At 39.0% G+C, this 26,444-nt stretch overlaps 1 protein-coding gene across 16 annotated transcripts in view; it reads right to left on the bottom strand.

Moving 5' to 3' along the window:
• The window catches only part of MAST2 (microtubule associated serine/threonine kinase 2), a 142,403-nt gene that overhangs the window by 35,839 nt on the left and 80,120 nt on the right, over positions 1-26,444 (bottom strand). For 11 of the 16 annotated variants that reach the window (XR_014512945.1, XR_014512946.1, XR_014512948.1 and 8 more), the window contains 4 exons: positions 15,517-15,608; positions 9,464-9,539; positions 2,632-2,710; positions 1,145-1,299 (listed from right to left, as the gene is read on the bottom strand). Coding sequence is in view for 8 of the 16 variants with exons in the window: in XM_083447773.1 (XP_083303899.1) it covers positions 1,145-1,299; positions 2,632-2,710; positions 9,464-9,539; positions 15,517-15,608 (402 nt within the window). In the remaining 8 variants the exon portion in view is untranslated. Of the gene's footprint in view, positions 1-1,144; positions 1,300-2,631; positions 2,711-5,899; positions 5,921-9,463; positions 9,540-15,516; positions 15,609-26,444 lie in introns of all 16 variants that reach the window. The other 5 variants (XR_014512947.1, XR_014512952.1, XM_083447767.1 and 2 more) reach the window with 1 other exon arrangement.

Raw genomic sequence — 26,444 nt, 5'->3', positions numbered from 1 at the left:
ATTAATGTTTGACATGTTTTAGTACTGGTTTATCAATCAAATATAGTACTCTACCTACAGATTGGACAATAGTCATAGGAACAGTGGAAGTGTTAAAGATGTAAATAAATAGCTGGACAACAGAGTCTCTTCTCCAAAACTTAGAACAGCTAAACATACTAGTAGCTATCCAGGCTAGCAATAAAACTGGCATTAGAAATAAACCTTGTCAAATCAAATGACTACTTGATTGTGGAAAGAGTGTGATGAAGCATATTGCATGATTGGCTTTAGCCTGGGAAACTACAAAGAAATGTCTCATCTGTAAGAAGTGTCTGATCCCAGGGAGTGATGGTTCAGTGGCTTAGGGGACAGAAATTAAGATGGCGGGGAGGAGCTGAGTAGGTTGTCGAAGAAGCGTCCCACCTCTGTGGCACTGGACAGCCTTAGCCTCACACCACCTCCTATGGAACCACTTCTCCCTCTTAGTGATGAGCTTTCCCCTTCTGGAGTGGCAACTGAGAGTAAGTCTGATGCTGAGGGGGTCTGGACTCCACCTCCATTTCCATGGACACAGACACCAGTGCAGATGCAAGCCAACTCGTTCAAAGGAATGTCCATTCTTGGGACTCCAGCTGTTTGACACACTAATTGCTGTGGCTGCCCTGTTCTTCATTCGGAAGGTGCAGAGGGCATGTTACTTGTTGGATCAACATATTGGCTTGTGTTTATTACCTTATGTACTGATCTCATTTGAGCATTAAAGCCTTTAGCATAACCACAGCTGCCAGTTAGAGCTTTTCCATCTGGCAATGAGGGCCAAGATCATTGCAAGCAGGTTAACACAGGACAAGCAGCACTACTCATCGGATTAGAAGAGTGGGAAAACAAGACATTTTCTTTACCCAGTACTGGGACATAAGGGAACTTTCAAGTGAAGGGCACTGCATCCTAAAAATCATTAGTTCGTACCAGCAAAAAGATGCAAAATGGCAACTGAGACGCTTCATGATTTTAATGTGGCTGTGCTGGGAAGCCATGTTGTGCTTGGTTTACACAAGGAGTTCCTTTAGCTGTTTTGTTGCTGTTGCAGTGGAGTGGTTATTCTTGCAAGTGAGGCAGGTGAACCAGATTGCTGATGCCAGAAGTAGAGTGTGAGGCTCACCTGAGGCTGCGAGATCGGGGGCGCATTGCTGGAGAATGCCGCCCTTCCTCATCAGTGATGCTCTCTGTGCTGAAGTGCTTTGTCAAGAAATGGAGTTCATCTGGTGTTGGCTGATAAGGCAGTTGGTGCAGCTTCTCCTGAGATGAACATGATGACTAAGAACAAAGTATATACAAGGGAACACTTAATGTGAGGCACAAGACTTAACATAGATGAATACACTTCATGAGTTCTTTCGTTTCAAGAGGTAGAGGAAAATGCTTATGAATCTTCAAGCTGTCATTGGTGAATTCCTTTAGTGAATAACTATTCCTGCAAGAATTAACCATTTTTCTTCACGTGCTTCATCGAACCACTTGCTGGCAACCGCTGCACTGAACAACTGAATGTAACAAGATTTATGTTTGTTCACCACTCTGAAATCATAATGGGATGAAGGGAGGCATAAAAGTATAAATATTAAATTAACTGAAGTTTTCTATAAAAATATGAGGCTATCCATAAAAAGTGGGGGGTTACTAATTCGCAGTGTTCTTCTTTTGTGTGAGCATGCAATTTTTTATGAATAATATTTTCAAAAAGTGCTCTTAGTAGGTTATTACTGTCTCACTTAACGACAAATTACATAAAAACAAGGATTAGTGATACAGGGTGGAAATGTGGGATAGAGGGTGTGGCTGCATCTATGCTGTAACTGTCACAGGATTAATAGCTTTTAAGTAAAGATGCAAGATGGCAGCACTGGCAATTAAAATATCTGTTAACAACTTTCAGCCTGAGGTACTAAGTGCCTCAGAAAACCCTGCATTATTGGAGGACTTAAAGACTTCAGAACAATGCTTTCAACTAATGGTATCTCTTTACCAAACTCTTAAGGGACAAGTCTAAACCAAATCTGGAGGAACTCAGGACAGAGTACAGTGGCAAATTTAAGCATCCACTTCACATTTGGCAATGGAAAAAATATTAATCCCTGTCAGACTGATTTCCATATGCATGTGATTCTGTTGGACACAGCAAATATTATATTAATAATAATAATAATAATAATAATAATAATAATAATAATGGCAGCTCACTGGACTCCACAGTATCTTTTTAGGAAAAACTTAACTAGCACTGGCAAGTGCTGGCACTGTAATGCCTTGCATGCAACACTCTGTCACATGGCTAGGTTCAGTCCTAAAGTCATGGTCTTTCAGAGGTCATCAGCTGCATAAATATGGTTTAGGACACCTCATTGAGATCTGCAAATGTTTAATCTTCCACTGAATTATGTATCAGTCCTTTGAAACCTGATAGAGGGAAATTTATTTGAAATACTTTTGAAGTCCCACTACAGAAGAGTCACAAAAACAGTGATTGTCAAATTGACAAGTTATAATGCATGTAGTAAAATAACAGGTAGAAATCACCATTAACTATTGGAAACAAGAAGAATTAGAAGTACTTTACTAATTAACTAACCATTGTGAAAATTTACTTACTGAAACTGTTGAACTGGGAGTGTTTGTTCCATATCCAGATGAGGGGAGGGAGGCCAGAGACCAACGACGCCCATCTGTCCTAGAAAGAGATGCAAGCAACATTACTAAAACTTTGCACTGGTGTTTATAAGCAACAGATCTCTTCTGCTTTAATAACCCATATGCCATAGGTGATTAACAATGTGTTTGTTTATCTGACACAACCTCTTCATTTCTCCGTGAAATTGTTTCAAGCTAGCATGAAGCTGTGACAGAAATGATTATGTAGCGGAGAATCCAGCTCACAAATGACCAGTTGTTGACCTATGGTATAAATGTCACTACCCACACCCAAACAAACCCATGAAAAATTGTTTAGAGCTCCTCTAATTACCTGAACCCATTTTTTACATACTCAGTGTCATGTTATCATGGCATCCATGATAACATTCTGGATCCCATAAAAACGGTTTCGGATTCTCAAAATTCACAACATTTCATTGACTTACAAAATCTGTGGTGAAAAAATATGGCCAGTTCATCTACTGTTCTGACTCATATTTATATTTTTGTAGACTAGGTATTTATTGAAAATAAAATCTCCATTTCCCATGGGCAGATGTTCTATAAGCAAACTGCTTTATAATCTGATTTAAATAAAGGTATGTTTTCACAATCTGTATATAACTAAGGTGATTTTTTTAAAAAAGACAAATGGCTTTCTAAGGCAACATTACATAGTTATTCCACAGGATATTCAGGACATTCATCATACTTTTCAGATAATCCACAAATTTAACAGATGTAATATGGAGGGTTTTTCTTTTTCTATTTTGCAATTTGATACTATAAACACCTACTTTGTGCCCTTGAATATCTGACCTGGGCAATCTAACTCCACTCAGGTCTTCATGCCATACTGACCCTTGCCCATTGACATTGTAGACAATAGTGACTGTGGTACTTTCATGAGCTGAACATTATGCAGGACCCCACAATCTGCAATGTGAGCACAGGGCTCTTCCCACTGGTACTGGGAAACAGTAGTTTTGTTGGTACAAATCCCGCGCTTCTATTTAGCACTTCAGTGCCATGCAAAACCATGAGAGTCCTATACAGATATACAATGTTGAATAAAGCTCTTTACACTTACACTCAACACCATTTTTTACAGGCAAGCCATAGGTTTGGTCTGTTGCCTTAGCTCCAACCTGATTATTGCTTTTTAATTTAATAATAATATATATATATTATTTATACCCCACCCATCTGGCTGGGTTTAAAAATGAATAAACATGGAAAGTCAAAACAGATATCTACGTACATATGCATTCAGTTCTTGAGAAAAAGAGTAAGAGTCCAATGTCACAAAATATGAACACAAAATAGAGTTAAATTTAAATGAGTGAGTGAAACAGTTTTGTGATATTTAATGTGAAAGCTGTGACTGCTATCTTAGCTAGAAATAACAGGTCACATTTTTTTTCTATAACACACTGAGAGGGTTTAGACCAACAGTGCCCTGAACAGATCTTTTGCAAAGCTTTTGAATTACCTTTATTCTGCTTGATGTTTCAAAATAAAATAAAATCAGGTTTAATTTGAGAAAGGTGCAAGCATCTCATTTTACCTACCAGATTCAGGAAAACAACTGACATTTCTACCCCCAATATCTCTCTTACAATTAAAGAATTAAACAGCACAAGCATTTAATAAACAATGTCTTCATGCTTCATGCACAGGATCACAATGTTTTAAGCTGCAGTTACTGAATCCATGCTATAATTACAACCCCATTAAGGCAATTGTTTAAACAGAATGACATTCAAATGTCACTGGTATCTACATGTATATATGTATATATATCTATCTCTATGTATCTAGATAGATAGATATGTCTAGGACGACACTGTAAGATGCTGTTTAAAACAATAGTAGCATTTTATTTTGGAGGAAGGCTTCTTCATATGCCGAATACACTGCACACTGATTTATCAGAACAACCAATCAGAGCTTTAAAAATTATTTAGAAAAAGTTGAGACAGCAACTGCATGCCCATTCTCTCTGAATGGTGAACTGAAAAATAATTCAACTTCTATGAAACAGTTGGTTACTCTTAGAATATATATTTTTCAAATAAATCCTGAGGCCCTTTCTAAAACAAATAGAAATACAGAGAGCTACCATAAGCTATAGGTCTATCAACCTCAGGACGGATTCTCCTGTGGCTGTCATATTGAAGGTGCTTATAGTTGCTTCTGTTTTACAACTGCTTCATACAGCAGGCTGTTCCCATATGGGCCAGCTTACCACATAGACTGGTCTCCACGCTACCCCCCCACCTCTGAAAAAAGCATTCCTGGAAGTAATGTGAAGACACCTATGCAGTGCAGCTAATATATTTAACAAAAGGAAATGTATGATTTAGCTCCTTGAGAGGGAGCAGCTGCCACTCAGAAGTTTCAAGAAGCCTTCATATGGCAAATGCATCATTAAAAGTGCCTATTAACAGCTATTAAAGATTTATAACCTTTTTTCTGTCCCCAAAGTCCTCTCTAGCTTAGCACTGCTACGAGGCACAATGTTCCAGTTTAGGCACAACAAGAAAACACCCCTGTGTCTTGCATAGACACTACACAAATGCAATACACATTATATTCTGGGCTGATATTTAGATTATATCCTACTGAAATTTTCAGAGACCAAAAAGAGCTAGAAATAACTTTCCCATGCAGAAAGATGGATTTTGAAGTTCAAGTGAAACTGAGGGATTGTCAGATTAGTTATTTCATCATGTTCAGTTCTTTGAGGACAGAATAACATGTTGGATGTAAATAATTGGGCATGTTTTCTGCAGCTCCAGTCCAGAATGCTGATCAGGAAAATGAGAACATTATTGGATGCAGCATAAAAAGCTGCACACCACTAAAACAAATTGCTAAAAACATGGGATTCTTTAAATTCTGGTCACTATCTATCTTTTAAAAGTAAGTTTAAAGCTATTTTATACTATCATGCAGCAGAACTAGACCAACTTCACTAAGATTGCAGTTCTACACAGAGTTACCTGGAAGTAAATTCTGCTCAAGAGAACTTACTTCTGAGTAGATATATCTAGGATGACGCTTTGAGATAATGTTTAAAAAACACTTGCTGCTCATTTTAATTGACAAAGTTAGCACCAGAATGCCTAAATGGGGTTATAGCAGCATATAAGCTCACTAGGACAGTAGCATGCAGAAGCATTCCATTTACATTCCACATAATATATATCTGATGTACCATTACCTGTCTGCCCTGTGTCCATGGCTATATAAAAAAATAGTACCAGTAAAAAAAACAGGGGGGAAATTGTAAACATAATCTGCTTCTGAAAAAGTAATAAATTGTTGTTTTCATGCTTATAAATCATCCTGGGAATTTTTATAGATGGAGTGGCATATTTGTTTATATTTGTAGATAAAAATGAAACTGCATATGTGAATGTGGCAAAATTCTGTAGTTTGAGAAAGATAATCCTTTCATTTACATTGCCATAATTCTAATATCACTGAAGCACTCTATTTTGAGAATGGTTCATCTTTGTTTATCAGGTTTTAAAAGCACTCAGATTTTTTATAGTAACAAAATAAACATTCACAAAATAAAACAGCTTGAGAATTATTACAAAACACAGCAAGCCAGAGTGGCAGTATCAAACAAAATATCTAAGAGCATTACCCTATATGAAAGGAATTCTAACCAACATATTTGCTTAGTGAAGCAGCACACTGGTTGTCAAAGCATTCTTTTTCTTTGATGATCACTCATAGCCTGACTAAGATTGTCTTCCATGAACACAGTCTTAACAGTGAGTCTGTAAGTGACTGTGGAGGCCAATTCTGGATCCACACGTCCTTCCACAGTGGGGACATAGGTTTCTGGGTAGGAATGGATCACGGTGAGGGTTTCCCAAACGTGCCTTCCTCTTAGCATGTTTCTCCCTTTCATCCTGAGTTTGAGCATCTTCAAAGTCCACAACACCTTTGGTAAAGTCTGTTCTCCAATTGGAGCACTCGCAGGTCAGTGCTTCCCAGTTGTTGGTGCTTATATTACCTTTTTGTAGATTTGCCTTCACAGAGTCTTTAAACCTCTTTTGTTGACCACCAGCATTACACTTTCCATTTTTAACTTCGGAATAGTGTAGTTGCTTCAGAAGACAATAATCAGGCCTCCTAACAACATGGGTAGTCCAATGAAGTTGATGCTGAAGAATCGTTGCTTCGCCAACGGTGATATTTGCTTCTTCCAGTACACTGGTATTAGTTCACCTGGCTTCCCAAGTGAAATCTAAAAATTTTCAGAGACACCATTGATGGAATCTTTCAAGGAGTTGGAGATGGCGTTTATAAGTGGTCCATGTTACACAAGCATACAGCAAGATTGGTAGTAGAATAGCTTTGTAAGCACGCATTTTGGTTCTCCTGCGAATGTCATGGTCCTCAAATACTCTGCGCTTCAATTGGGAGAAAGCTGCACACGCAGAGCTCAGGCGATGCTGGATTTTGGCATCAATGTCAGCCCTTGTGGAAAGATAACTGCCCAGGTAGGAGAAGTGATCAACACTTTCCAACATTACACCACTGAGTTGGATTTGTGGCATTGCAGAGGGGTTGTTTTGTGCTTATTGGTGCAGCACTTTAGTTTTTTGGATGTTGAGTGATAGGCCAAGCTTTTCGTAAGCTTCTGCAAAGATATTTAGGATACTGAAGCTCTGTGACGGAAGTTATGGTAACCTTACTCTTTCCTTTCCGCCTACTCAGATTAAAGAGCTTTCCAACTGTTTGATATGACTTCTACCCCGGTGGGGAGTTTCCCTTTGACAATGTGTAGGATCATGGCAATGAAAATAATTAATAGAGTTGGGGCGATAACACAACCCTGTTTAACACCTGACCCCACTGTGAATGGTTCACATTGAGAGCCATTGTTATCTGTAATAGTTGTTGTCATATTACCATGGAGGAGCTGAAGGATGTTCACAAATTTATCAGGGCAGCCAATTTTCAGGAGGACAGTCCACAGGGCATTATGATTTACAGTTTCAAAGGCCTTAGTCAGGTCAATAAATGCCATATAAAGGGCTTGGTTTTGCTCTCTGCATTTTTCTTGAAGCTGTTGAGCAGTGAAGATCACGTCCCCTGACCCAAGCAATTATTAAAATATTCAGGAGGGAAGAAAAATGCCACCTAAAGAGGATAAAAGCACAGTCTCCAGTCTGGCAAAGTTTTCCCTGCCTCCCAGTTTCACTGAAGTGGCTTTGCCTCACACTCTTTTGGATCGTGGAAGTTGGGGGAAGGGTCTCATGTGCCATGATCCAGTGTAGGTTGCCTCATGTAGCATAGCTATTTTGTGAATGACATCGGACTGGCCTTTATGGTAGCTGGCCCTCCTCCCACTATCTGTCTCCTGTGAGCACAGCAAGAGAGAAGGTGAATAACTAGTCACAGATCCTGTGAGATAATGCACTACTGTATTAGCAACAGCTGAAACAGTAAGACCACTTGAGACTGAGGAAGACCCAGGCTTTAGGAACAGTTGTAAAGACACTGCAACATGGCTTAAGTGCCCGGAACTGTGTGTGTTTGCTGTAGGCTGGAAGAGTTGGGAAAGCAATTGATGAAGCAAGGCACAAGCTCACCATTTGCATAATGTATTGCAGTAGGAGCATTGGGTGTTATTCAGTTATCCTTGAAAAAATACACTGATGCACTGAGTAATGGATGGCATTGTTTGCTTCCCCCTTTTTCCTTGTACCCAGGGTTTTCTTTGGGGGGGAGAGCTGCTTCAAACATCCAAGCATATTATGGATAGCCTGGTGTTATTTTGGGCAGCCAGATATTTAAAAAGTCATTTCTGAAATAGATGACCAAAAGATAAACGCTTTCTTTCCAAATAGCCAGCTCACTCGGTCTTCCCTCTAATGAGAAGGAAGGCCTTGGTATCAGAAAACTCGTAGACAGAACAGAAAGATAAAGGCGAGCAAAAGAAACCAGGTGTTCCAGTGCAATGAACCATTGGGAAAGGATGACAAATACCCCACAGCCCAATAGTTAATACCAAACAAGTATAAAAAAATCTTGCTAACCAAATCTATGCCCTGAAAAAACAAACAGGCAAGCAAACAGTGCCATCCAATAATGCAAAAACTATTATGGGAGTACCTGAGCCACACACAGAAGCTGCACCTTACCCACAAAAATGGGCTGTCAAGAGGTAGGTTTTGATTCTCTGTTTTGCCAATCAGCGTTTGTCTGTAACTTACAAGGGCTGACTGGGCAGGGTTCCACACTGGTAGCCTTTAAAGCACTTTATTTCAAACAAGCATTCCCCATATGGCCTGTGAACAGAATTGGCAAAGGCCATTTTCATCTGTCCCAATCTGGAAACAGCATGAGTGGAAATGTGATCATAACTTTCACTTCCCCTTCTCTCCCACTCTAACACTGAAGAGCACAAGGCATACCTACTCCACAACTCTTTGCATCTCCTGCCACATATGTTCAAATACAGCCACAGGAATCCACTTTCTCAAATATAAGCACAATAATAAACATTTGCCTAGGCCAGGCAGTCTTCATGTGTGTACTTTTTTATTTTATCCCCCCCCCCCTTTAGCTTGCTTTTTTGCAATGTCTCACATTCTGAATGAGAAGCCAACAAAAATATTGTTTTTAAAAATATTCTTGAGAATTGAGTTAAGTGAGTCAGTCAAGAACACAACACCAAATTACTTTAAGCAACAAGCAAAAAAGAATTGCCTCATGAGGCTTTTACATGCAAATCAGAACTAAAATGTGTATGCATACATACCTACGGGCAGGAACGAAGGAAAAGTGAGAGGGTGCATTTGGGGAGAAATTTCTGGGACTGTCCAACGGACTTCCACCTGTTCAGAAAATTACAAAATGTTGACATTTGCTGTGCATTCAAAACTATTTCTGTTATTGTAATTTGATGAGTGCCTCAATGCTGTACAAGTCACTGAGATTTTTTATGTTCAGATGACGGTAACCAATTTTTACTATCTATTTTTACTCTACATCAGTTTAAAGGCACTGATCTTTCATTGTTTCTATAAGAGCAAATGTAAAGTTATCTGAATATGGGAACTGATGAATTAGCATTAAAATAACCAGGATACCTAATTACAGTAACATATGATTACCTACTTTTGCAGTGATCTAATACATTCAAGATGTGGCAGCATTCAGTAGAAGATTGACATTTTAAGCAATAGATGTAGCCTGACCCGACAAATGAGATTAGTAAAATGTTTATAAACTGGTGGTGTTAACAAATGCAGCACAGCACATAATCTGCTAGATAGCACACACTGACTTCTCAATAACAGTTTGATAGGGGTTTCTGTGGCACATCCCACCCCCCATTCTGGAATTTTAATTAGATCCCAGGTGAGATATTTCCCAGCTCAAGATGAAAAACAATTAGCAGCCCTATTCTACTTGTCAAAGTGAAAACACTGAAAACAGAAGGGAGAAGGGGAATGTAGGAACTGTAGTTCAGTTCGTCTTATGTAGTATTATTTATTGTAATATTCTATGGGTTGGACCCATACTTGCTCATTCCATTTATGGAAAGAACCAGGATCCTGTAGAGGCTTCCCCACTGGAGGAAGGAATTAATTTTTGCAGATTCTCTATGCAGTCCCCACAATCACCTCCCGAACTCTCCAGAGCAGCTTTCCAGGGAAACAGGGAGCTACAGGAGGAGGAAGGAGGAATTGGCAAAAATAACCTCCCCACCCTTCTTTCTCAAGCATAAACATAACTGTGCTCATTACAAGTTTGAATCCAACCGTATGTTTTAAAGAACTCATAAATCGGAGGGGAGGGGATAGGGGGCAGGCAGGACCATGAGTGGCAGCAGTCAGAGGGTTAGGCAATGAAGATGGAGGGACGTTACACAGGTGTAGAAATGAGTGAAAGTACACTATCTGAACTTCCCTGCATCAATGTACCTCTACAGTTGGGGCAAGCAATATGCCAGCATAAGCTTGCAGTCTATGAAACATGAGGAAAACAGTTCAAATAGTAGGGCTTGTGTAACATTAAGAATATGCTAATAGAAATACACACAAATTTGCTGAGATAAAATAAACTAATCTCCATTGTAGGAGTTTTTGTCATGTGGCATACATGAGTCTTTGTGTTAACTCAAAATCTAAATAGCAGCATTTGTTGTGAGTGTGCATTTTATTTGTATAAACGATTTTTGCAATTGGTTGGATTTTGACAGTGTTGCTCCCACTGTCTGTCAGCCTTAAGATCTGCAGGAGAGGCCCTGCTTATAGTTCCGTCAACAGCTTGGTCTTCTCTGTTATGGCCCCCTGTTGTATCCCACTGGATACAGTTGCCCCCCATTTTAAATAGTTTTTCAACATTAAGATGTAACTTTTCCTTCATACCCAGAGAGGTGACTAATTTATAGAATCCATTCCTATTTCATGACTACTTTGTTATTACGTATAGATTTCTAGGTTTCTATGGTTTATGTAATATATTGTATTTAACTGAAATGTTGTGAACCACCCTGGAACGTTCAGGCTGAACAGTAGACTATAAAAAAATAAAAAATAAAGCAGGGTATCTCTCTCCACGATGGATGTTTTAATTGTGATTAGGTGAAAGCCTCTGATTGAATATGACAATTTTAATGCTTTATAGTGAGCAATTGTGTACTGGGCTCCAAGACTCAAATCTCTTCAAATTCTATGGCAACGTGTTACAAATGCATTTTTAAAAACAACAACAACAACGAAAACCTTGGCAGCAGTGCCAATCATCCTAAGAGATTTAAGCAACTCTCCATGAAGCATTTGATTAGGACCATCAATCTCTAAAATCCTATTAGCCTCAATCCAGATATCACGTTCTCTAGAAAATTCATGTTGTGAATTTCAAATTAACAGACAGAACATTTAATCAAGCTGGATACATTATGGAAAAGTTAAAAAATAATTATTTGAACTTGTAAAATTAAAGTCAAGCTAATCCACTACTACTCATTAGGACAACAGTAGAATTTTGGTAATCTCTGTGTGTGCACGCACGTAATGCAATAGTGCCAGATATTTATAAGCAATTATTATTATCAAGGCAAATACCAGAGAATCTGCTCACAAGACCCCCATAAAGATCTGAAAAAGTCCTCACTGTCTATACTACAAAAAAAGTTGGTGTTGGCACGCCTGTTCTCATTGATGGTGTCATCTGTTTGTGATTCTGCATGTATATGAAGAAGGAATCCAAGAATACCCTCCTGTCACTAAGGAGTGAAAATGCAATAAATATTTAAATTACATTTCACCACGGTAGACCATAATGAGACAGTAAGAAATGCACAACTCTTAGCAGAAATACTCCCCCCTCTGGCCCCCGTTTACGTTAGTACCATCTTGCCCCTGGGACAGATGTCTATGGAGAAGAAAAGGGCACAACTGCTGGAACACCATTTTACTGTGCAGTTACCAAAAGTAGAGTGCTCTGTTTGGTCATTAAAGCTGACAGGCAACAAGGTGGTGGTCTTGCTGCTCAAACGCTTACACAGATTTAATGATCTAGAATCAAAGGGTTCTCAAATATCTCTTAACACCTCGCAAGTTGCTGCTTCTTATTTCTTCCATATATTGGTGCTGCCCTCTATTATTCTTAAACACACACACACATAAATATCAAACAAGTAATTGTTTGCATCACTACTTTGAAAGATGATATACAATGAAAACATCCATATAACAGTGTATCCATTTGAAAACTGAACTATTACTCATTTCACCTATAAACATTTGAGGTTATTTCCAGTGAAATAATTTTGAAAAATGTCCATTGAAACTTCTTGGGAAATGTGTAAATTCTTTTTACATTAGAAATGTAAATTTTAGGACCCACCCTATTTTTACGATTGTATGCTGTTCTGATTTGTTTTTAATGTTGTGTTTTAAATGGTTGTAACCTGTCCTGGGACCTCAGTGTGAAGAGTGGGTTATAAATTTATTGTTGCAACTGGGACATCTTTTCATGCATAGTGGGAGTGTGGAATAATAAAACATATTTTGGTCTTGGGTATCTGATACAGTTTAATCATTAACTTAAAATACCTTGCCTATCCAATCCAATGGGAGGAGTCATTCAATCAAGTGAATGTCCTCTAGTTAACTCTGACAAACTCGTAGTGACAAAGATAATTGAATCACTTCTGTGATCTAGTTTGACTTTGTACTAGGTATTCTGTAATCTGTGTTTGTAACTGGATTCTGTTATGAAATCAACAAAATTATTAGAACATCATAATAATTCCTTTTACAATTCTCAGCTACAGGATTCTGTCTTTAGAAGAGAATGCTTCTTAGACTTCTGAAATGCTTGCTCTAAGGTCAACAGGCAACTGTTTAAACTCTCCTCTGAGAACTTAAGGAAGTTCTTGGATACCAGTAAGATAAGCAGCTTTTAAATCAGAGGACCAGATGGCTCATTCTAGTTGAACTGCTACTATTCCTTCGGTTTTGCTGTCCAAAGAGGATATGGGGGATACACTTTGAACAGAATGAACTGTAGAGTTTCACTAAAAACATGAAAGCCAACAATTCCCACTTTTTCAGTATTCTATTCATACTTCTTGGCATTTCTTGGAAGGATAATTATAGCATCTGGTGTTCCCCAGGAGGACTGGATCAATGCCAACGTTTAGGGCTGTCTGGGTCAGTATCTCCAGAAAGAGAGATATCAGCTCTCTTAGCTTTTATGAAGCAGAGAATACTGAAGTTTAATCGGAGATACCCTGAAATATTAGCAGCATTTAAATGTATTTCCAAAGCATCATTTGGTACTATCAAGAAAGAGCCCAAAGCAGACACCCCCCCAAAGTGATTTTTTAAAAGGTCCACTCTTGTGTCGCCACCCTCCGGAGCTCTCATTGAAGAAGCAAATGAAGAAGGGCCTCGGATGATGATGATTGCAGGGTCCAAGTGAGTTCATATGGGGAGAGGCGGTCCTTGATGTACTATGGTCCAGAACCATTTAAGGCAGGCATGGCCAAACTTGGCCTTCCAGATGCTTTGGGACTACAATTCCCATCATCTCTGACCACTGGTCCTGTTAGCTAGGGATGATGGGAGCTGTAGTCCCAAAACATCTGGAGGGCCAAGTTTGGTCATGCCTGATTTAAGGCTTTATGAATCAAACCAGCACTTTGATTTGGGCCTGTAAACTACCTGGCAGCCAGTGCAATTTGGCCAGGAATGGAGTTTTATGTTCAAACTTTCTTGCATGGGTAACCAGTCTGGCCGCTGAATACTGCACCAGCTGACATTTCCAAACCATCTTCATTGCAGTAATCTAACCTTAATATTACCAGAGCATAGATGACAGACATTAGGCTTGTTGGGGGATTGATCATTCGTTTTGCAGAAAACTGAGTAAGTTTCTGTTAATTGGAAGTAGAGAATGTTCCAGAAACTAACCCGAGAAGCCTAACTACTTACACTGGTGCAAGACAAGGATCAGGAGTTAATTGGTTTCCTTTGCACAGCCAGGAACCTGTAGCCTTAAAAGGCTGGTCTTTAGTTTCTCTTTCTAGCTAGAGAGCCAGAGAAACAGCTAGAGAAAGATTCAGTGAGAGTGTGTGTGTTAGTTTCTCTCATTGCCTGCAACTGATGAAACTACTACTACAACTGCTGCTGGTATGGATTAATGATGTATTCTGCTGTATGCTGTATGAGATGTCTGGCTGCTGGGATCAGTAGCCTAAGCGGACTATTCTGTATATATTGCAAGTTACGCTTAATGCCGGCAATAAAGAGCGAATTGCCTGGACTGCTCCTGTGTCTTGAGTCTGCAATCCACCAACTCAGGAACCTGACCCACAAAGCGGAGACTGAGAACTGACTGGTTCCAGTAACAACCTCAAATCACTTTCTATGGACCTTGGGATTTTGAAAACAAAAACAGCTGTTGCAGCATGTATTGTATCAACTAAAGCAATAAAACGGTGCCTTTAGAAGCGGGGTCAATGCAAAGGTCGATGGCATGTTCAATATGCTTTTAGAGCAAACTCATTTAAATGGACCATTTTCTATTATTAAAGAACAACAGGTGAGAGTTCATTGGACTGATCTGATCTAGGGATAATATGTTTTAGAGGGATTTGGTAGAAAATCGCTCTGGAAATATTTTCAATAAAATATAAATATTTTTTAAATGAATGATTGCAGGGTGGGGGACAAAATAACAAGGAAAGATGTGGTGCGGTGGTTACTGAAATGTGCCCGGAAATGCTATTCAAGGGAGTTTGCTGGTTACTCTTCCAATATGGTTTGCTGCATCTTGATCTTCGTTTCCCAACTGTAACTGAGCTCACAACATGTTTCCCTATCATAGTGAAGTGCTTGTATGGACTCCTGCCCAAGACAAAGGGCTCTAATAAAACACTTTTTAGATGAATCAAAAGAAAAAGAAATGAGAGAATTGGGAGAATTGCTCTGGAGAATGAATAACATGAAACAGAAACCGTCTCTCTTAGAGGTAAGAAAGAAGTTAACAAAGCATAAATGCAACATTACAAAGTCTATACAAAAAGTAAACTTCAGACTGTTTTTAAAATGCTTTGAAACTAAGAACGGCAAACAGAGGTGATTAATTGCATTATGACATGATGCCCAAGCTACAAACCAAAAACAGATGCTGTTCCTACTGTCAAAATTAGGGACACAAATTATTCATGAGCTCTCATTCACTTCAGTCACAAATACCAAATTCATTTCAAAAACTGATGCCTAGCATCATGAGAACAATAGCTGCTCTGTCAAAAAAGATTTACAGGAAAGGGGGGGGGGGAATTGTCATTACCTGCATGGCCATGGAGTGGAGAATGTGGTCGAGGAAGTGTTGGAGATGTGCTGGAGGTTACGATCAAGCTCTTTCTATTACTGGTCCTACAACTGAAATGAAAGGCAAAGAGAAGCAAATACTGAAATAAGGGAAATAATTTTGTTAGGGCATTTACAATGACTCTAGTGGAATAATATTCAATTTCACTCTAGATTTAAAGAAATCGATGTAATACCTTTTTTTGATTTTGATTTACTTTTTAGAAATCTTAGATACTAAAAGTAGAAAATAGTATCAATAACTGTCCATGAATCGCATTATCCAAAGAAAAAAAGAATTTTGATAATTAAGGAGGAAACTAATATAAGAAGCATGTAAGGTACATATATTAGCCAAGGTATTTGGTAAAGTTTTACCAAATAAGATTACATGAAGTATTCCTAGTTTATGGAAGGAAGGAAGTCATGAATGGCTATACAAAAATTGGCTGTAATTAAAATGCTGCTTCTTGTTTCAAGTAGTACCAGTAAAGGTCAAGGATTCCTACCTAAGAAAAGCATAGCAATTAAATTTTTCGAACACAGGTTAAACACCTCATCACCAAGGCTTCTGTGAGGAGTGGATACATTTGAGAAGCTGGTTTGAGTTAAATGACAATGACACTGGGTGAGCTTCATTGCCCACGTCGGTCTTTAGAAGTCCTTCAGATTGGTATATTGCTCAGCAATATAATAGGTTTTATAGGTACCATACCTTCAAGAACCCTTTTGGCCAAGCCCCACCCTTACCTGCCCCACATTAAACATCATACATGACATCAGGTGCAAGGCAGGTAGTACAGCTTAGCCACAATGGCCTCACAAGCCAAATGGGAGGGTGGTGGGGGCCTGCAGGCTGCTGTTTCACACCCCTGATTTTAAAGAAGAGCAAGTAAAAAACTATATGATCAGATCAGAATAAAAATCTAGGAAGATCTATAACATTTGATATGTGCAAGTTTACATTGAAGGGTTTTTACTGGTAAGTCAAGGCACACCATTCTAACATGTTTACTTAGAAACCGAAAAAAGGAAATAATTTCTAATTTTGTATATCAGTTACATTTTTTTAACTTTTCATCAAAAAGGGATGCCAGTTATATTGAAAGCACAGATAATAATACTCTGTTAGAAGAATTTAAACCATTGTGAGCATCTCTGATAAGAGAGGGTAGAGAAACAAGAGAAAATTAATGTACAAGAAAAAAAATCAAATGCTGGCCCCAGAACACAATTAATTTGTATCCTTTTGTTTGAAGACTCAATACTTCGACAGAAGGCATATTGGGATAACACATGCAAACGAAATGAGCTTTTAAACACCCCGATAATCATTTGTTGTTCTTTTGTGTCTCTGAATATTTTTATTTAAAGACAAGTTTACTGTTATTCAAGAGAAGCTAGAGCACATTAAGGAAAATTGATCGAGCTACCAACCATAACCTAAAGCACCATTAAGCTGCTGTTCTACCTCTTTGGTATACTTAAAATGTTCAGTAAAGTATCAAACTGCTCTTTTGAGTAAGAGAGTCCATTCAAAATGTGTCTGCTACACCACATACAGTATGCAAATGTTGATCTTCAGTCTTGTGCTGTTAAGTCTCAGTTCATAAAATATATTCACAAAGTGTCTTCAAGTTAATGCTCTGCTTCAGATTCTCCAGAAACACATTTAAGAGATTAGTTGGGGGCAAAGTAATCACAAAGAAATGGGGGGCAGAGGCCGATTTCAGACTCAAGCAATGAAGCTGACAGTTGTGCCCTGAATATAGGATGGTCCAAGTAATAAACGTATTAGCAAACTAGTAGTTTTGCTGCAGGACTCCTGGAGAAAGGGCCTTTTTCCTCCTCCTCCTCCTCCAACCAGTGGGGCCATGTTAGGTGCTAGCTGGCAAGCGTGGGGAAGCCTTCCCTGTCTCTCCACTGGCTCCCCCACTCCTCCATGTGTGACTGGCAGAAAGAGCTACTAGATAATGTCCACTGTTCATTATTCCCATTGAGAGGAGAGGAAAAGTTGAGATAGAAAGAATGTCAAGACAACTCATTTTACATGCTTTCTTCCTTCCTGTCTTTTAACTTGTGCACAGACATCCCTGAGTTGGGAAATGCAAGAGTCAGGCATTTTATTATAAACTGCATTATACATAATGCATATTTGGCAAAATTTACATGTTATGAAGGATTTTAAAAGCTTCCAATAATTTCAAAAAGCAAAACAGTAATTTAAGAGACCTGCAACAATACTGAATGTTACTATGGGGACAGAAAGCATAGGGAAGTATTTGTGTTACATAGGGTTAACCATGCACTCCTGTAAGTAAAAATAACATTTGTTACATGTGTTTAAGAGTTCCCAAAGCATTCTTGAAACTCAACACTATGGAACACTGGCCTGAGATATTGTTGACATGATACTGCATCGCAGCTCTCTAACAGTGTTGGATCAACAAGGTATGAGAGCATTTACAGGAATAGGAGGAAGGAAAAGCAGGCAGGCATATGCTGTAAAATGGATAATACTGCCTCCAATAAGGTTGTTTTCAGGCCAAGAACTTGTTTACCGGATCACATAAAAGCTGTATCAAAATAGCTCCCACCATTTTGATCCCGACCTACTTCGCTCCAATTTGTTTTTTGTTTTCAATAATGCTTGATATTTTCAGTATTAAAAGCATAATAACTTCACAGTGGGCTAATGTTTATGGAAGCAGCCATTTAAAAGCGGCTACTTTTAGTAGCTATCTACTTTTAAGGGTTATTTAAAATAAAATGCTAGAAAGTAATCTGTATCTATAGTCCTCATTCTCATGAAGCACTAAACCATGGTTTAGCTCCTGTATGTGCACATACTGGAACGAGCCTGGGCAAAATCTTGGGCCTATGGGCTCCTCTTTCACTTTTTCCTTCCACACAGCTGAGAGAAGAGGCTTGTCAACATTACATTCAGTTTTCCCTAATCCCGGCTTGTATGCGAAGCAACAACATGATTCATCACAAATTCTGGTTAGTTGTGCAAGACAGCTTCATAAGCCATGGTTTGCACTTGTTTTGAAACTGACTGGAACTTGTAATAAACCATGACCCCCAGTTCCCACACAAGACCAAGCTCAGAAGACATGTAGATACCCACATATACACACAACCAGGCCTCAGTGGGTGAACTGGCAGAAAGAATAGAGATGTGACGTGCTATTCTGCTCCTACAGCATCATAAGTAAATGAATTCTTGCTCCTTGCTCCTTCCTTTGTGTTTAAATTTCTCAGGCAGGATCCTACCAGTTGCAAACACAATAAATACTCCCTACTATTGTTGCAGCAAACGTGAAAATCACATCTGTTGAACAGTGAAAACCACAAAACAATTTCTTTATAGCTTTGGCATTGGACAACTAGCATATGCTTCAATGATCCAGTCCATGTCTTTAAAACAACATCTTCACCTGGGTCCATGAAACTTTATTAATTGTTTAAACAGTCAGCATCCACCTATTCATAATGTCTTGTACACATACTGAAGAAAAGGTCTCTACATTTTCCTGCCTATGTCAGAGGAGGAGATGGAGAGGGCCTTCACTGCGAGATCATGCATGGTGTTATTGTCCCATAATACATTTCAAGAATGAAGGCTCATCACACAACTGCAGGAAACTCCAGCTATAACTAAGTTTGTTCCATCCCTTCAGGAAGCCAGCTTGTAGTGACAAAAACATTGCAAATCTCAGGGAAGATCTTTCTTAACACTATTAAGAGAAAGTTTTCTTTATGAGAAATAGATATTTTGAAGATGAAAACAAATATTAATTTTTTCTTTACAATGCAGCAAGGCATATAAGTCTAAAATTGACATGTTAATGAAAGCACCAGCTGCACAGCAACATTAACTAGATATGGGAGTTATAGCTCTAATTATAGTAATTTAGAGATGGAAGCAATTTTGTAAGCAATTGCACTACTGACAACAGGAATAATTAAGTCCTTCAAAATAGATAAGAACAAGAAAGCATCCAGGATAAGATTGCCTTCATACTCAGTAACAGTTTAAAAAGGTATCTTTGTTAGAATAAATGAACAAAGTGTTATCTGTTTTACTTTAGAAATTTTTGCATTACACTGTGCCACAAACAAGATTGGCCAATGTACTTCTTAGTAATCTCTCTTGTACACTGTGAGTGAAGTAACAAATTAGTATCAAAGTAACTAAAGTATGCATTCTATAATGGGTGGAATTTGTTACAAAGGGAAGCCTTTCTAAGCCTGAGCTTAATGAGTTTCTGCAGCCACTGCAAAGAATTGTTGTTCTTTCAGACTTTCGCAGAGACTGTGCAATTTTGCTGTAGAAAGGTATCTTCACTGTATAATTACTGTGATTTTGGCTTTAGCACATCACTCCAAGCTCTGTAAATCCTGAACACCATATCAATTCAATAAACTTCAACTAATTATCTATTTAGCAACCATTCATTAACTGTGATGATAGCATAACATCATAGGAGAAACCCTCCGGGATTAGCCCTCCACCTAATCCAGCATCTTGTTTCCACCAGTGAACCAGCCAAATACTTCCGGCAAGCCCACTAGCAGGAAATGAAGACAACAGCAGCTGGTTTTCAGAGGAGTGTTGCTTCTTAACCTGAGGGTTCCTCATAAGAACATGGCTAACAGCTGCTGAATAGGTTCATCCTCCCCATAAATGTGTCTAGTCCGCCTTTAAATCCATATACACCAGTGGTGGTCAACATATTTTATGCACACATACATCATATTTGTATGCTTACTGCTTGAAAAGTTACATAATTACAAACATATCGAAAGTTGTCATAAACAATAAAGAAAACATCAAAAAGTACACAACCAAGCTGAACAATTTCCACACACATCATAAGATCTAAAATAAAGATACAAAAAATTAATATCAATAACATCAACATCCCCCCTCACCCAACGAAACCCCCTAAACAATACCTGAGCCCAAGAGTCTGTTCAGCAGTCTCAGCTTTTGTAGGTGGAGTCTGGGCCCTGCCCTCCCTGGCCAAGTGGAAAAGGGTCTGCAAGGCAGGGAGATTTGCCACTAGAAATATTCTTTTAGATATGCCTTATGTTCTTTGGTCAATCTGTCATGATACAGTGGTGCCTCGCAAGACGAAATTAATTCGTTCTCCGAGTCTCCTCGTCTGGCGGTTTTTTTGTCTTGCGAAGCAACCCTATTAGCGGATTAGGGCTATTAGCGGTTTAGCGGCTAGTAGCGGCTAGTAAAGGCTTAAGGGATTAGCTGCTAAAAGGCTATTAGCGGTTTAGCAGCTTAGAAAAAGGGGGTGGGGAGCGGGAAAAAATCTCAAGACTCGCAAGACATTTTCGTCTTGCGAAGCAAGCCCATAAGGAAATTCGTCCTGCGAAGCGCATTGAAAAACGGAAAACCCTTTTGTCTAGCGGGTTTTCCGTCTTGCGAGGCATTTGTCTTGTGGGGCACCACTGTACTTACAACAAATCTATATTGCTGTTATAAGACTACCAGTTTTTTTTAAGTTAACCACAACTACAAGAGATTCCCAAACCACATTTTAACAAGTTTCCCTAGCCAGGAAACCCAAACACCCACCAGTGCCCAGACCACTAGATGATTTCTGCGAATTTTTACAAAGGTATTACAAAGGTACACAGCTGAGGTAACATCAATTGGGACAGGTTTTCTATACCGCATTAACTACATCACAAGCTCCAAATTCTGAAACTACAGAAATTCCTAGCTACAAATGGTCAGGGCTAAAAGGTGAGATCCCCATTTTAAATACAAGCATCTGCTGAAGGAGGGTTCATCCTCAATCACGATAAATTCTCATTTGAACAAGATGCATTGTTGGGTATCCCTGCTAATGACGAAATAGGTCTTCACTTAAAGGAAAGGGAGAGGAGATCACTGAGAAATTGGGAGATGGGTTATTTAGGATGACTTAAGCCAGCTTAGTGCTTTCCACCCACACTTCGATATTCAGTCCGAGTATCTGCAGTGGCAGAACTGTACCCTGCATTCTCCTCCCTTGTGCATCAGTCTCTATACCAATCCACACACAAGTATCACATATGGATATGTGCCAGAAATGTTTTATCCTACTATTTTCCTCAACCCACATACCCAAAACTCTCTTTTAATCGAACATCGTCACCCAAGGTATCCAGGTAATGATGGTTATACCATACAAGTAAGTATTTGCACTGCCAAACATTTCCTCATCCTGTCTATCTTCACGGACATATTTCTTTTAACTTAATTTGTCCAAGAATAGGGCGTGGGAAATCCCTACAATTTGACAAAAGTCTTTAGAAATTAGTTGTTGGGTTTACATTAGATACAGGCTGCATGTGTAAGTTAGACTGTGTTCACATTAGCATTCTTCATGGTGAGCGCCTGCTGACTTTTAAGTTAATTCACATGCCTTCCACAGTAAAGTACTGTATTTTTCCGTGTATAAGACTATACTTTCCCCTATTTTTTCAAGTTTAAAATTGGGGGTCATCTTATACACGGATAGTGCATATGGGCGATTTCTTTATTTTGAGTCCCAAAAAATAAGGATTGTGTTATACACAGGGGCATATTATACACAAAAAAATATGGTACATAAGCAACAACTCGTGCTCATTTAACACATTTCACCTTCAACTGTCTGTATGAATAGGTCCACATTAGGGCAAACTATTTTTTTACAGCAGAGGGAACAAGTAGAAGTTAGAACCACCCTTCCTCCATTGCCTGTTCTAATTTTCATAGTGGCAAGCTGAGATGACCAGCTCTATTCCAGAGCAATGACTTCAACAGCAACTGCCGCCTGCCTCTTCTCTTCCACTTACTGCAGAGGTAGCCCTGGAGGAATACAGCTATGCAAATGCAGCCTCAGTAAGTGTGTAATTTGAGATCTGAAGACTTCATAACTTTTGAGAGAATACCATCTGGTTTCAGAGAGCAGGAAATTGAAGCTGCTGTTTACATCATCAGTAACCCTGATGAAAAATCTAGTGGTGTAAGCTGTAAAACCTACAGTCATTTAAACGGAGATCAGTCTTCAACGGAAGGAAGTAACTCAAATTTGGGCTTCTTCCACCACTCTCCTTTTTTAAAGACAGATGTTAAAAACTTATAATCATCACAACTCTCCTCCTATCTCCCTGCCTATGGCAGCAGGATCAATAGTGTCAAAACTACTAATTTCTTTAAACATTTTTCTCCTGAAATGCTCATTATGTTACTTCTTTAATATAGTCTTCTAATAAGTGGGAGGCATGCTTAAGGTATACGCTGCAGAAATGTGAACTATTTTGCAATGCTCAGGCTTCAACATTGTATTTTCACATCATTTGCTCCTGCTTACAGGGAGCGTTTTCTAGTACTAGTAAAATATACAAGTCCCCCCCCCCAAAAAAAATCTTAAATGCAGCACACTCATGCCCACAGACTGCAGCCACATATACTTCTTCATTCAACTCTCAAGTACACATGGGGTACACTCAAGTACACTCTCTCAGGGCATTCTTGAGCATCACCACAACACATTCAGAAAAACCCCTCCAAGCGCCTGCCATTTCAATGGAAGAGTAAGATGACTGGTAGATCACCAGTAGCTATTGGAATTGGTAATGCAAAAATAAGGCAATCAAGGCGATACTAACTTTTACAATGAGCCAGGCTACTGAAACATCTGCACAAGAATACCTGCAACAATGCTAAGAAATTTGCTTTAAAAAATTTAATTACCGTAGCCTTGCAAAGCTTCCTGTGACTCTATGAATATACTATAGTTACTATAGTTAAACTACAGCATACATGTTTATTACACACACACACACTTTGAGGCCACACCTAGTGTGCAGTCTTTATTAATCAAACATGCCTCCTCCCCAGTCTATTTTGAAATTAATATTGATGGACCTTGCGGAGGACAAGGACTGTTCCACCTTGCTCACTGCTTACTCACTTGGAGCCAGCAGGTAAACAGGCAAGCCACAGTATGGAAGAAAAGCAGCAGGGTAAGGAAGCTTATGGGACGCGGGTGGTGCTGTGGGTTAAACCACAGAGCTTAGGGCTTGCCAATCAGAAGATCAGCAGTTCGAATCCCTGCGTTGGGATGAGCTCCCGTTGCTCGGTCCCTGCTCCTGCCAACCTAGCAGTTCCAAAGCATGTCAAAGTACAAGTAGATAAATAGGTACTGCTCCGGCAAGAAGGTAAACGGCGTTTCCATGCACTGCTCTGGTTCGCCAGAAGTGGCTTAGTCATGCTGGCCACATGACCCGGAAGCTGTATGCCGGCTCCCTCGGCCAGCAAAGTGAGATGAGCACCGCAACCCTGGAGTCGGCCACGACTGGACCAAATGGTCAGGGGTCCCTTTACCTTTAAGGAAGCTTAAAATACTGGCAATAAGCCCCAAAATGGGGTATGGGCCTTGGCAGATGCCCAATGATGCCAACTCATGATATCACCATTCCTGTGCTTTGTTGGCTACTTCTACTCACCCTCTGTTTCCTTCTATATGGGGCCTATATGTGGAGATTTTATTTAAAAAGTAATTCTGGTGCAGGTAGGGATGGAGATGGAATCTGATTGAGCTTTGTTCCGCATTCAGCTGTTTCTTGCATTAAGCACCCTCTTTGACACAAGCTGCTCATGCATCTTTTTTTTTAAAAAAACACCCCAACTAATTATACTAAAAATGTATTTAGCGCATGTATCTATACATATGAATCATCAAACCAATTTCTTTGTGAAGGAAATGGCCCTAATCAACCTTAACAACGTGTTCAATTCAGAGATCTCTACAGAAGTATACAAGCTCAGAATCTCTCTGGCTCCCTTCTTACACATACAGAGATGTATTGAACCTTTATATCTCTACTAGCAAATCTCATCTATTATTGTGTCACCTAATTTTGAAATATTTAAACAGGTGAAATTCTGAAATACTTAAGCAGGTGTTCCTTCCCACTCCATAAGCTTCTACGGTTCCCATTATTTTGCTTTGATAATGGGACACTTATATCAAGGACTCCAGTCCTCAAACCTTTGTCAGGAGCCTAATTTCAAATCTTTTTTGAAAAAAATTGAGGAAGTTTGATTGCTATATTCCCAGGGCATATTAATTCACTGAATCTGCCAACATAAGCTGATTTGTAGTTATAATTGCACAGTTTAATATTACTATAATTCAACGTTTTGTGAAACCTAGAGCTTCCTTCCAGTTATTAACTCCTACAGTAACAGTCACCAACTGAGCCAGTTCTTTAGCTGTTTAAGTACTTAACAGATTAAGCTTCTGCAATGTCCCCATTTTCTGCATACATTGCATTATTTGACATTATATGCACATCACATGCATAATATGAATTTTACATGCATTACACATGCATAAGATGAGAGCACACAGTAACGGTTGGTAATCAAACAGAACCAGGAAATAATCTCAGACCAAGGAGACATAATTAGAAAAAAAAATCAAAATAGAAAATTATTCACTTCACTACCAAAAGAAAATACCTTGCTCTGTTGGCCCTTGCGTGTAAATTAATGTATAAGTCCTCATATTACATGCAAAGTTAGCTGTGTGAACTTGAGATGTTGCAGGAAATGCAAACTTATGTATACAGAAATTTGTTTTTGCCTCCAAAAAATACAGGCTTCATATGGAAAACTTAAGGCAAACAATTATGTCCTTGTTTCACTTACATCCATGTTCACACACACATATATATCCCATGGATAGCTCCGTTGGTAGAGCATGAGACTTTGCCTCATATTGGGCAAAAAGATTCCTGCATTGCAGGGCGTTGGACTGGATGGCTCTCATGGTCTCCTTCAACTCTTCAATTCTATGAAGTTAGTGCTTAAAGGCCTTTCTAGTCTCTCAACAGTTCCATCTGGATTAGTATTAGAACAGCAGCAGCTAGCATCTACTGCTATATCTACAATACACAGTCTCCATGCAATGGCTAAATGGCATCTCTAAGTTCAGAGGAATTATGCCACTGAAGAGGAGGCCAATTGCCCTTATGTCCCATCTGTAGGCTTCCTGAAATCATCTGGTTGGCTGCTGTGGGAAGAAAGATGTTGGACTAGATGGAACTTTGGTTGACGCAACATAGCACTTATTGTGTTCTTATACAGAAGGGTGAGTAAGGTGGTGGGGAGGTAGATGTGAATGCCAGACATGGAATAGACTTAAATCAATAAACAAACAAACAATGCAGTGAGATGGCATTTGCAGTTTTGCTACTATTAAAGACTAAACTTTTAATGAGTTTTTAAACACCATATGAACATTCTGGCTGGAGCAGTTTAGCACACACTACTTTGTATATGCTTTAAGTTCTTAAAAAAAAACACCACCAAAATCATTATGCTGTGCACTAATTATGTGTCCTATTAGTTCACCTGGCAACCTGGATATTAGCATAATTATAACATACATGGACACAGCACTGCAAATAACAACCTGATGCACCTGTGTGTATGAATGTAGGACAGGAAGAGAAAGAGTACAAGTGTGTAAGAGAGGGAATGAACTTTTCAAGTGCCTTCTATTACGGAGGGGGGGGGATGTAAACAAGCTCATTTTATGAAACAAGGATTGATTGTAGCTGAGCATTTCTTTAAAAAAATATTGCCTGGAAAGGCCTTTTTCAGGATCAAACCTTAAATTCTGATTCTGAAATGGATGGCATTTTCTAATCTCTCTAGATCTGGGGAGGATTCTTTTCATGCAAAATGAAGCCCAAGGTGTTTTCCACCTATCTAATCATGATGAGGAAGTAATATAAAATATGGAAGTATGCCAAAGGCATTGCAGAAAACAACATCCCAGGCAAAATATGTATCACAATATACCGTATTTTTCGCTCTATAAGATGCACCAGACCACAAGACGC

The sequence above is a fragment of the Podarcis tiliguerta genome (genome assembly GCF_965153285.1).
Source record: "Podarcis tiliguerta genome assembly, chromosome: 6".
Lineage (NCBI taxonomy): Eukaryota > Metazoa > Chordata > Lepidosauria > Squamata > Lacertidae > Podarcis > Podarcis tiliguerta.
This window is presented reverse-complemented; position numbering and strand designations above follow the sequence as displayed.